This window comes from Marmota flaviventris, chromosome 10 (assembly GCF_047511675.1).
Source record: "Marmota flaviventris isolate mMarFla1 chromosome 10, mMarFla1.hap1, whole genome shotgun sequence".
Taxonomy (NCBI): domain Eukaryota; kingdom Metazoa; phylum Chordata; class Mammalia; order Rodentia; family Sciuridae; genus Marmota; species Marmota flaviventris.
Genome location: NC_092507.1, coordinates 22972230 through 22984812, shown reverse-complemented (window position 1 = coordinate 22984812; position 12583 = coordinate 22972230). Strand labels below are relative to the sequence as shown.

General features: G+C 40.1%; 1 protein-coding gene across 1 annotated transcript in view; it reads left to right on the top strand.

The window, feature by feature from the left end:
• Window positions 1-9214, top strand: part of Snrnp40 (small nuclear ribonucleoprotein U5 subunit 40) — a 33417-nt gene extending 24203 nt beyond the window's left edge. The window contains exons 7-10 of the mRNA XM_027937556.2: window positions 2349-2431; window positions 3293-3354; window positions 7823-7926; window positions 8700-9214. Of these exons, the coding sequence (XP_027793357.1) occupies window positions 2349-2431; window positions 3293-3354; window positions 7823-7926; window positions 8700-8749 (299 nt within the window). The 3' untranslated portion in view covers window positions 8750-9214. The remainder of the gene's footprint in view (window positions 1-2348; window positions 2432-3292; window positions 3355-7822; window positions 7927-8699) is intronic.
• The last annotated feature ends 3369 nt before the right edge of the window (window positions 9215-12583 follow it).

The window sequence follows — 12583 nt, the reverse complement described above, 5'->3', positions numbered from 1 at the left end:
TACTCCCAGATCTGCCATTATAGCTCCTAAACAACTTTGAACTATATTTATCCTTTCTGGACTTCAGTTTCTACATGGATAAAATTAGAGGAAATGGGCCTTTATCGTTAGGGCCAATTTCTGCTCTGGTATACTGTAAATCCAAGAAGAATATAAGAAAAATTTTAACTGATTAGTTCCATGAGAAAAAAAAATCAGAGTCTTATAATCCAAATAGTCAGGACAGTTCTCAGATGTTTGCAGATAGTACCAAGTTTGGGCAATCGTAGACCAGTATGCCATGTATCTTACCTCTCTACTCCAAGAGCCCTAGTGTGAGCAGGGAATAGTGGCACACAACTGTAATCCCAGATATTTTGGAGGCTCAGACCGAAAAATAACAAGTTAGAGGCCAGTCTCAGCAATTTACCAAGATCTTGTCTCAAAATAAAAAGTGCTGGAGATGTAGTTCATTGGTAGACAATTTGCCTAGGTTCAATCATCAATACTGAAAAAAAAAAATAGCCTCAACATTCTGGACTTACACAAACACAAACTCTTGTTGCCCTATTTCTTTGCTTATTTTGTTGATTGTTTGATTTGGGTTTTTTAGTTGTAGGGTGGGAGAATGGGTTTACCATAACAAAAAAGGAAGGCAGTTGTGGGATTATGTGCTTAATATTAGAGGTTGGAAATGCTCCTGGTATCCATATCATGTTCTTGGGCTTGTCAAGAACTAAAATGCACTAACTGACATTTTTTAGCAAAAACAGTACCTGGCATTTAATGGGTACTCAAATATTTGTTGACTGAATGGAAGTCCTTACTTCCTGACTGCATTATCATCTCAATAGCAAACTTCCATGCATAGCTTTGCCTTTTTATGCCTGTCTGACTCCCAAGTGTTGGTATTACCTTTTCACACTCAAATAAAATGACATCATTCAGATTCCTCTATAAGATTAGCTTCTGTTAAAACAGCATTAGCTACTGCTTACATTGTATATTTATATGCATATCTCAAATTCAGTGGATTTACCCTTGACTAATTCTAGCATCCTTTATAGTGAGAAATGATGAAGTTCTGTGAGTGGTTATTAAAAGAATAGTAAGAAGAATTTCTGGTTTTGGCAACATAATAAAATTATAAATTCTCTATTTTTATCACCTCCAACTTTTTAGACTCTTTCCACATATATCATCTTGCTCAATTCTTAAAATGGATTTATTTATTTCAAAGAAAGAAGGAAACAAACAACAGGCATGGTAGCACACACCTGTAATCCTAATTATTCAGGAGGTTGAGTCAGGAGAATCAAAAACTTGAGGCCAGCCTGGCCAATGTAGTGAGACCCTCTCTCAAAATAAAGAGTTCTGGGGATACAGCTCAGTGGGAGAGTATCACTGGGTTCAATCCCTACTACCACTAAAAAGAAAAAAAGTGATTTTTTGTTTGTTTGGGTGCCAGGGATTGACCTCAGGGGCACTCAACCACTGAGCCACATCCCAGCCCTATTTTGTATTTTATTTAGAGACAGGGTCTCACTGAGATGCTTAGCACTTCACTGTTGCTAAAGCTGGGTTTGAACTTGTAATTCTCCTGTCTCAGCCTCCCAAGCTGCTGGGATTGCAGGCGTGTGCCACCACAGCCAGCTGTTTGTTTTTTAATAGAGCAGAAAATCAAGACACAAATAATTGACTATTTACCTAACATCCCCATATACAACAAAACTAAAATTAAATTCAGAGTTCACATTTTCTAAGGCTGAGGATGTTACTCAATAGGAGAATGCTTGCCTAGCATGTGTGAGATCCTAGAGTCGATCCTCAGCTTCTGGGGTACTGGGGAACAAAGTTCACTTTTTCTAATTTTTTAATACAGTTTTCTCTTGCTACATTTGACCTTGTTCAAGGTTAGACTCTCATGTGTCCAAATGAAAAAATTATAAAACATGAATATTAACTTTGGTTTTTATAGACTCATTTTTACAATAGTCATTGGTATTTTGATTGTTATATCAAAGTTTGAGTTTTGTGACTCAGAATTGACAGAGGAGTTATTTGAAATTATTATCACAAGCAGCTGCATTCTGTTGCAATTTCTCAATGTATTTGCCAATTCTCCTTCCTACCCCTTACTTTCCTCTGTGAGGAAAAGTGCCCTTAGCACCAGTTAATAGAACTTTGATGCATTATATTCCCATTAGAAAAATAAAAGAGCCTTTACAGGTAGCAGTGTGCCTGTTGGACCACCTATAGCCAGGAGGCAGTGTTTGTCATTAGCATGATACTAGTTTCATTTTCGTTCTCAGGAATTCTCTGGCTCATATTTGGTTTGGTTGGTTAATTGGATTAAATTTGTTTTGCAGTGCGGGTCTGGGATGTCCGACCATTTGCCCCCAAAGAGAGGTGTGTGAAGATATTTCAAGGAAATGTGCACAACTTTGAAAAGGTGAGTGCTACATAGCAAAGGGGTTTTATTGTCTATTTGATTCCAAAAACATTTAAGGTGATGCTAAGGCTAAAGAGAAGTAGTTTTGCTAAGAATGGGCTGCATTCTAGTGGCTGTTCTTTATCAAAGTTGTTCTTACCAAAATAAAACTAATACAAGAATATCACAGAAGACACTTAGCCAGATAGCGATGAAGCCAGCTCTCAATCTGAGAGCTTCTAATATCAGTCCATCCTCAACAGGACACTCCTAGTTTTTTTTTTTATTCCATAGGATCTTCAACCCTTTCAGATCAATGTTCTATAAGGGACCCAGGCTCCCATGGCTATTATCCAAATTGTTTCATTTACTTTCCGAGTGACCATGTGTTAGAACCCTGGAAATATATCCCTCTTCTCAGTCAGCACCATGCCCCAATTTGTGAGAGACAGAAATTTTTCTTAAACCCTCAAATTCCCAGGTCAGCTCTGTTGGAAACAGCATTTCCCCTCAAACAGTTGGTTAATAAAGATTAAATAAAAAAAAAAAAAAATAAGAACAAGAGGGGGGAAATTTAATGAGGATCAAGATAAATCAAGCAAAGGAGGCCTCCATTTATTGGCAAAACAAATTTTGTTGCCAGGTCTAATCTAACATAACTTACTAATAAGCATTTTCTAGTTAGTGTTTATATGGTATAAAATAATGAAGTATTTTATTTTTGGTCCATAGAAAATAAGATAATTGCTGATCATCTTTCTGGGGAGAATAATTTTAAAAGTCCAGTTAGGATGCTTAAAATCTCCCAGTGATTCTTGGGTGTGGCAAAGAGAAATTTGATATGTTACCATTCAATAAATTCTTGCTTATTCATCATTATAGAATCTCCTGAGATGTTCTTGGTCACCTGATGGAAGCAAAATAGCAGCTGGCTCAGCCGACAGGTAAGGATTACTGGGTGTGAGGTAGAGGATGATGTAGCTCTGCAGGTCTTCTCATGTTTAATACATGACATGCAGTTATGGACTAGAGCAGCCAGAGTTATAGCTGTACTTGGAGATGAAGCCATTTGCAGTATGAAAGATTAAAAAAGCATGTTGGACAAACACGTTATTTCTCTCTTCCTTGGATATTTTAGACCTAGAAGGTCAACCATTTCTTTATCCTGTTGGATTCACATTGCCATCAAAATAAAATTCAGTCTCATAATTTTCCCAGTCTCTCATGAGATTCTTCTGCTGCTTCACTTTGTTTCAACACATTAAGTACTCATCTCTCTGACCATCACCACAGTGCTGCACTCTGTATTCTAACCCTTCTGCATTCTCAACTCGGGTTCTGTCTCATACCCCCTCTTCCATTATCCAAGCTCCCTTACCTTTCTAGTAACCACCCCTGTGTTGTATCTTTTTTTTTTTTTTTTTTTTTTTTTTTTTTTTTTGTGGCTGGACACAGTATCTTTATTTATTTTTATGTTGTGCTGAGGATCGAATCCAGTGCCTCACATGTGCGAGATAGGCGCTCTACCGATGAGCTATACCCTCAGCCCTGTGTTGTATCTTTAACTGTTCCCTGGCCTTTCCTCTCTTAACTCTTGGGCATAACTAATTACTTTTTGCTGTATTTAGCACTTTGTCCATCTAATCCTTATTAGTATTTATTACACCTCACAACCAGACAGATATTTTGGGGCAACCCTACTAAATTATTTGCACCCAGAACTCAGGGAATGAATCTTAGTCATCTCTGTGAACCCAGGGAAGTGCTTGTCAGCCCCTGCATTATCTTATACTAAGCACTTGTTAATATTATATGAATGAATTACTAACCCAAAGATAGTAGTCAGATTCTACCCCACATAACAACTCAGCAATATGTGGCAGCTGCCAGGGGCAACTTTTGAGACAAGTTGCTAAGATTGGCCTCAAGCTTAGGATCCTCCTGCCTCAGCCTCTCAAGTGACTAGGATTACAGGCATTTGCCACCATGTCCAGCAAGTGAGACTTTCTTAAGTATGAATTTAACTGGCCCATTATGTGGCTTGTGTGAGGAAATTCTTCCATCAGATACTATTGTATTTGGTGTGTCTGTAGTGGCCTATACTTTGAAGGGAATCAGGTTGAATAGTGATGTCCAGGTGGAATAGTAAAGAATAAGATCTTCTGGTGGCAGATTCAGATTTTAGCTTTCATTGGGCAATGTGTTTACTCTTTTTCACTTAACCTCACTCTTGTCCCCTTCAGATATTCTACTACTACCCTGCTGAAATAAGCGCATCATCTATAAATGCGAACCCTTTCCCAAGCTTGCAAAAGCTTTTATCATGCTTCAGGTTTTCCTTCTTGGAACCCTAGCCCTGCCTGGAGAAGCTTTACTGTGGTCTGCCCCACACCTTGTGATTAACTGAACATACTTGAAACATTCAAAGTCCACTTTTTTGTTTTTCTAACAAGTTTAATGGCAGGAAAGATGGAGAATTAATCAGGTTTTTTTTTTTTTTTTTTTTTTTTTTGAGGGGAAGGGGCTTTGATGAAATAGTAGCACATTGATGATTTTAGTCCAGGTGGTATAGAGAGCTGCCTTGAAGCGGGAATCTAAAAGATTTTCAGTGGTCAAAAGAAGACCTTAACAGACTAAGGTGTCTTGCATTAAAATATTAAAAATGTTTTTAAAATATTTTTTAGTTGTAGATAAACACAATACCTTTATTGTATTTATTTATTTTTATGTGGTGCTGAAGATCGAACCCAGTGTCTCACACGTGCTAGGCAAGCGCTCTACCACTGAGCCACAACTCCAGCCCAGTATCTTGCATTCTTTACAGACTAAGAACCATTCAAAGTAGTTTTGTATACTTTTCAGCAGTGTCTTTCTTATGTAATTAGTCTTTTTAAATTACGGAACAGGGTGCAGGGGATGTAGCTCAGTGGTAGAGCACTTGCCCAGGATGCATAAGTTCCTGGGTTCAATCCCCAGTACCACTAGAATTCAAAGGGAAGATTGGTAAGTCTTATTTTTTCGGGTAGGAGGAGAATAATAAAGGGGACAGACAGGGTCTCACTAAGTTGCCCAAGCTGGCCTTGAACCTGTGATCCTCTTGCCTCAGCCTCCCAAGTCACTGGGGTACAGGAGTAACTTGGCATGGTCTCTTTAAATTATATTTACATATGCCCTTTTCCCTGACAAGAATGGTTTGTTTCTAACATTGGCCCTTTCTGATATGTAGTGTCCTTCCTTCTCCCTTTTCCTCCTCTCTATTCCTTTAAATTTTATATGTGGAGGCTTGGCTCTGGCCTGAGTAAAGCCTGCCCCTCTCCCTGCTGGGGTTGTCCGGATTTTACAGGCCACCTCGCCAATTAGCCCCAAGTCAGCAAGCAGCACTGTTACATAAGGACCTGGTTCCTACTGAATGTTGCCATGCTACAGTGAGGAAAGGCAAGGAATCCCTCTAAATTTAGCATCTAATTGGCAGCCATCAAGAATGAGGCCTTGAAGTAAACCCTTGGAGATCTGGGGTTCTGTCGTCTTTCATGTGCCTGGGAATCTAGCCTTCCTTTTCAGGAAACTGCACTTCATCTGGGCCTGGGTTTGCCAAGCTCTGCCTTTCTACTTAGAAATCACCTCCTCGTCTTCAGACCTGAAACCTTAACACCCCTAGTGAGGACACAGGGAGACTGGCCAGGCTGGTCCAGGAAGGATTGATTCAGCCCATGGGGTTCTTGTGATAGTAGCTTGATAGCAAATGTACTCCTAATAGCAACAACCATCATTAATACTATGTGCCAAGCACTTTGCAACAGAACAAGGAAAAAAGCTCAGAAACATTCAATTATTAAATTTACTTAACTAATAAGTAGCTGCACTGAGACTTGAACCCAGGTCTTTCTGGCTTCTGGTGAAACAGCACTCATACTCTTTTACCACCACCCCCCGCACACTGCCATTACCATGATGAATGAAGACCAGTTATTTGAGCATGGCAGGAAAAAAGCGCAGAGAGCAAGGGTGCCAAAAAATCAAAGTATTGTGCTTATATACAACTAAAATTTTTTTTTTTTTTTTTTTATTTTGGAGAGAGAGAATTTTTTAATATTTATTTTTCAGTTCTCGGTGGACACAACATCTTTGTTTGTATGTGGTGCTGAGGATCGAACCCGGGACGCATGCATGCCAGGCGAGCGCACTACCGCTTGAGCCACATCCCCAGCCCCAACTAAAAATATTTTTAAAAAACAAAAAACAGCTCTTATTTATGTGCTTTTTTGTTTTTTGTGTTTTGTATGGGGAAGTCAACTCAAGAGTATTTTACCACTGAGCTACATCCTTAGCCCTTTTTATTTTGAGACAGGGTCTCAGTAAGTCACTGAGGCTGGCCTTGAACTTGGAATCCTCCTGCCTTGGCCACCTGAGTTGCTGGTATTATAGGCTTGTGCCATCAAGCCTAGCATTTACTTGTATTTATACCCAAAGTTGTTGTATCAGAACTAGGCCTGCTTTTTTTGTTTTTGTGATGTAGGAGATGAAACCTATGATTTCACACATGCTAATAAACATATGCTTTACCACTGAGCTGCATCCTCAGGCCCAAGAGCTAGGAATTTTATATTCAAGTACTAGTATATTTTTTATTGAAACAAATATATGAATAAATGTTTCTAATAACTGCTTCAAACCACTAACCATATGAAGATGGTAACTATTTTGCCCTTTACCTAAAATGACTCAGGCAGGGTTGAGGGTCAAAGAAAATTTGTTGTTGGTGGTGGTGTTTTAACCGGGATGTTTGAAGGTGTTAAGGGAGGTGAATCCTGGAACATATATTAAGACTTCTGATTATGTTTATATAGTTGAAATTTCCCATTTCTCTTCTGGGCTCAGCTTTGAGTACAATACTAAAAGTTAAATACAATAAATACTAAAGTACAGTGGTTTAAGTACAGTAGTAAGAAGTTATACTTCATCTCCCAACCTGCAATAAATCAGTTTACTTTTAAGACATTCCTGAATGATTTTAAAGTTAACTGTAGCCTAATTATATTTGATGCTCTTTGAGGAAGGTTTTTATGTGGGGTTCATAGGGAAAATTGTTTCTTTTCTTCTCCAAGACCTCTCCCATTCTAGAGGCTATGTTTGAAAATACTAATAAAGCTTATATTTTTAAGCTATTCCCATTTACTGAGTTCCTCAAGATCAGGGTCCATGTCTTCACTCAAACCTTGTTCCTAGTTTCTAGGCAAGTGCTCTACCACTGAGCTACACCTTCAGCCTCTGTCTTAGCTTCTAAAAGCCAGAATGCAACTCAGTAAATTTGGAGTAATAAAATAGCATGGTTTCCTTTTCCATTAAAGAGCCATGCCTCTGTCCTAGCCCACCTCTAGAAGGCCTGATCTTTGCTATTCCTGATACTTGCAGGTTTGTGTATGTGTGGGATACCACAAGCAGAAGAATTCTGTATAAGCTGCCTGGCCACGCTGGCTCCATCAATGAAGTGGCTTTCCATCCTGATGAGCCCATCAGTAAGTCTGTCCTCACTATTGGGGAAGGGGACCTGTTGTAATCTCCCCAGGGCGGGGCTGGGAATACAGAGACAGAAATGTGAATTTCCATAAAAACGGCCCTTCTAAGTATCAGTGACTATCTCACAGTTGCTGTCCTAAGTGACAAAGGTAGGAATAATGTTCCATTTTTCTTCTCTATCTCAAGGGAAGGTAGGTTAGCCTTTTATTTGCTTCAGATCTGTGCTTCTGTGGTATATTGGGATAAGAGAATCATGGGGGTTTTATTGTTATTGGTTTTTTGAGGCAGGGTCTTGCAGCGTTGCCCAGGCTGGCCCCATACTTGAGCCTCAACCTCCCTTTGCTGGGATCACAGGCAAAATGATATTTCTGCATATTTAGATATAAATTGCAACTTAACTTTAAGGATAAAATGTAACTTTCTCCGGGACTTAACAAACAGAAGCACATTTACAAAACTATGATTATAGATCACTTCCTGTCTCCTAAAGTAACTAGGAAGATCTTTTCCTTGGGGTTTGACTGACAAGGGACATCAGAATTTTGAGCCTGATAATGTATTTCTCACGGTACAGTCAAACTCATGGTTTTGAGAGGACTTGGATTGAAAAGCCAGACTACAATTTCCTGTAGATGCTGTTTAGAAGGGGAATTCAAGTTACATCCAATTGCTCTTATATACCAAAATTGGCTCTTGACACAAGAGCCCTTGAGCACCCAGTCTCCTTGAGCCTTCATTATTTCCAGTTGTCTTCTCTGTTCTTTTACCTCAGTTCTTTCAGCATCCAGTGACAAGAGACTGTACATGGGAGAGATTCAGTGAAGCTATGGAATGGAAGACTCCAGGACTGCTTGACCTTGAGACCTCAGACTGCATAATTGGCGTCAAATGGTGCCCAGGCTGATCTCCTCCCTTCAGATGACCATTACTAGCAAGACAGAGAGGAGGTGGTGTCCATATTCCAACCACCACTTGTACTTCATGTGCCAGGATGATTGAGGCAAGCTCCCAGTAGCCTCTAACACCACCTGCCAGATTTCAGGGACTGGTTTCTCCTTTCCTGCCTTTTTTTTTTTTTTTTTTTTAATAAGATTTCTTCAAAGGGACAGACATTTGGTTTGTGGTTACCTGTTTTCTAATCTGGGCAGAAGGCAGGGAATATCAACTGAAATTTGTTGGATGGGCTTGGTTGTTTTGTTTTTAATTCAGTAACTGGCTTGTATGATATTTTCTTTCTGTTTCTGAGTCATTTTGTATTAAAAGCCAAATAGATGCCTTTTTACAAGAGCCATGGGATTGAATTTATTGCTCTCTTTTCTTTGAGGCTTGATTGCTACAAATCAGAGCAGAGCATGTTGTGGCCAGGGGATACGATCCATTTAAACTTCAAAGAAAAGCCAGGCGTGGTGGCGCATACCTGTCATCCCAGCAACTCAGAGGGATGAGGCAGGAGGATCGCAAGTTCAAGACCAGCCTCAGCACTTAGTGAGACCCCTGAGTAACTTGACAAGACCCTGTCTCAAAAATAAAAGGGATAGGAATGTAACTCAGTGGTAGAGTATCCTGTGTTCAATTCCCAGTACTTTGGATAAGGGGTGGAGACTTCAGAGAAGATGTTTACTTGGGACTTTTTCCCCCTTTTCTATGTTTTCAGGTTTCCTTATTCCCTTGAAAATGACAAACAGAATAATAATTTATCAGTAACAAATGCCTTCCTCCTACTAGAAGTGGTAAGATCTAAAAGAACCTGGCTGCTGTGCACTTGTACACAAATGTCTTCTCTTCCTCCTACCCAAAGCACTTTTCTGAGCAGCAGTCTCTGTACTCTGGGCTCCTGAAGTGAACAGACTTGCAGTGATCTTTTCTGGTAGAAATGACATTGGCTGGAATGCTGCTTCGTAACTCAGATGGAATATGCAAATGTTCTGATGGAACTTGGTCATGACTGTGTCTGAGACTTTATGATTCTGTTTACTTGTCTGCTTTTTCCTACACTGACAGGGACATTAAGAGATGTTATTGCCGGGTATGGTGGCACATGCCTATAATCCCAGTAGTTTGGGAGGCTGAGACAGGATGATTACAAGTTCAAAGTCAGCCTCAGCAACTTATTGAGGCACTTAGCAACTCAGCCAGACCCTGTCTCTAAATAAAATATTTAAAAAGTGACTGGGCAGGGCTGGGTCTGTAACTCATTGGCAGAGTGCTTGCCTGGCATGTGTGAGGCACTGGGTTCAGTCCTCAGCACCACATAAAAATAAACAAAGACATTCTGTCTATCTACAACTACAAAAAAATTTTTTTAAAAATGGTAGGGGGTACTGAGGATGTAGTTAAGCATCTCTGGGTTTAATCCCTGGTTTAAAAAAAAAAAAAAAGAAAAAAGAAATGTTAATATCTGTCTTCTACAACTAAGGCAGGTTACTATATCCCAGGGTCTCCAAGTGACTGTGCCCACATTCAAACAGGCTCTGACGAATCCCATCTGGATCTGAGTAGTGAATGTTTTTTCTGAATCTCCTAATGTCAAAAAAAGGTCTTCACATCTCCAACATATTCTGAGCATGTTTAATTTTATACTTTTCTCACAAACTTGAATTTATATTACCCTGGATTTGTGGCATAATCATCCAACAAACACCAATCCCTGTTTTGTGACAGGTGAGGTAGTTGTTGCTGAGGAAAGAGATAAATGAGGGGGTGGGGCTGTGGCTCAAGTGGTAGTGCACTCACCTAGCATGCGTGAGGCACTGGGTTCAATTCTCGGCACCACATAAAAATAAAGATATTGTGTCCACCTAAAACTAAAAAATATTTTTAAAAAAGAGATAAATGAGATATTGTCCTTTTTTTTTTTGGTACTAGGAATTGAACTCGGGGGCACTGAGTTCAAACCCTATTTTTTATTTTATTTAGAGACAGGGTCTCACTGAGTTGCTTAGTGCTTCACTTTTCCTGAGGCTGGCTTTGAACTCACAATCCTTCCGCCTCAGCCTCCCAAGCTGCTGGGATTACAGGCATGTGCCACCGTGCCCTGCTGTCCTTGCCATCTTGAGAAATGTACAAACTAGTAGAAAAGACTATCTCACATCAACTACTTTTTTTTTAAGTGAGCACATGCCAGAGATTTATTTAACTCATTAATGAAGGAAGCAGCAGGATGGTAAAGCTCTCAAACCAATTACTTTTAATACAGTGAATGAAGTTTGAATAAAGTGCACTGGAAACACAGGAGGAAGCAATTTATTGTGCCTAGGAGAGATGAGGAAATTTCACAGATTATGTGATTATGCTTGAATTGGGATGTAGAAAATGAGCCGGGCTTGCCAGGTGGACAAAAACCTTGCACATTCCAAGAAACAGCAGGCAGGAGCTTGAATGCATGATACGTTTCAGGAACCAAAGGACTTGAGTGTGATTAGAGATGGGGAACAGCAAACAGTTGAAGAATTGAGTTGGAGCCAAATCCCGGAGAGCTTGAGCAGGTACTGGATCCTGCATTTCCTAGAGTGTATGTACTCCACACAACACCAAGCCCCACGTAGGTTGTTACGTACGTTGAGGCATAAAGATGTCATGCTCAGGTAAATTTGAGAAAAACTGGGTTAAACAAAATGAAATTGGCTTCTTCACTTGGAACCTGTAATATACAAAGTACTGTGAGATCTCCAAAGGGAATGGTGACTCTCAGACTTCTGGCCTGAGAAAGTTATTCAGAAGAGATGTGGCCAAACATGGCATAGGAGCTGCCCTTCGTGCCCCCAGATGCTCTCACAGGTGACTCCCTAATCCTTTGTTAAAGCACCAGGTTCACATGTCTCAATTTATTTTTTCATTTTTTGTGATACTGAGGATTGAACTTAGAGGTGCTCTACCTCTGAAATACACTGCCATCCCTTTGCATATTTTTTGTTTTGAGACAGGATCTCATCAAGTTGCCAGAACTGGCTGCGAACTTGCAAACCTCCTGAGTCACTGGGGTTTCAGGGGGCCCATCCCACATTCCTCAGGCCAGTCCCTTCCACCCCTCTCACCTTTCTTGGCTTGGGATAAAACCAAGCTTGAACCTTGACACTGCACTTTGGAAACCCACCAATTCATGAGATGTTACAGCCTGCCAGGGCTCTCCTCTGACCTCAGCCTCTGCAGTCCTCCAAGCGTTCAAGGGTTCAAGTGGCTGGGTGGAGCTATTAGCAGGAAATAGCAGTGCCACTTAGGATTTGAAGAGAAGTCCCAGCCCAGCCTGGGGAAAAAAGATTTGAGTATAAAACATCCCCAGAGGGTGCAAATTGTGTTCTCACTTTGGGAGAGATAGATTGCTCCCGAATGAGTAATGGCATCTCTGGTTTTCAGTTAATTTCCCTTTATGACTTCTACAGTCTCTAGCGCTTAATACTGTTGGCACTTAAAGAGCAAAAAAAAAATTTTTTGTTGTTTTTTTATTTTTTTTCCTCCTTTGCTGGGTGGCTTCTGGTGGGCTGAATTGTTAGGGAGGTATATTTTCGTGTTATTTTTTCCTTTGTTTGACCTCTCCAGTGTAATTATTTTTTTCCCCTAGCCTATAACCCCCACCCCATCTGGTCCTAACCCCCTAAGCAATTTATTTACAGACTAACCAATCAGAACACAGGTGGATGCTATTATTTTCCCTCACCT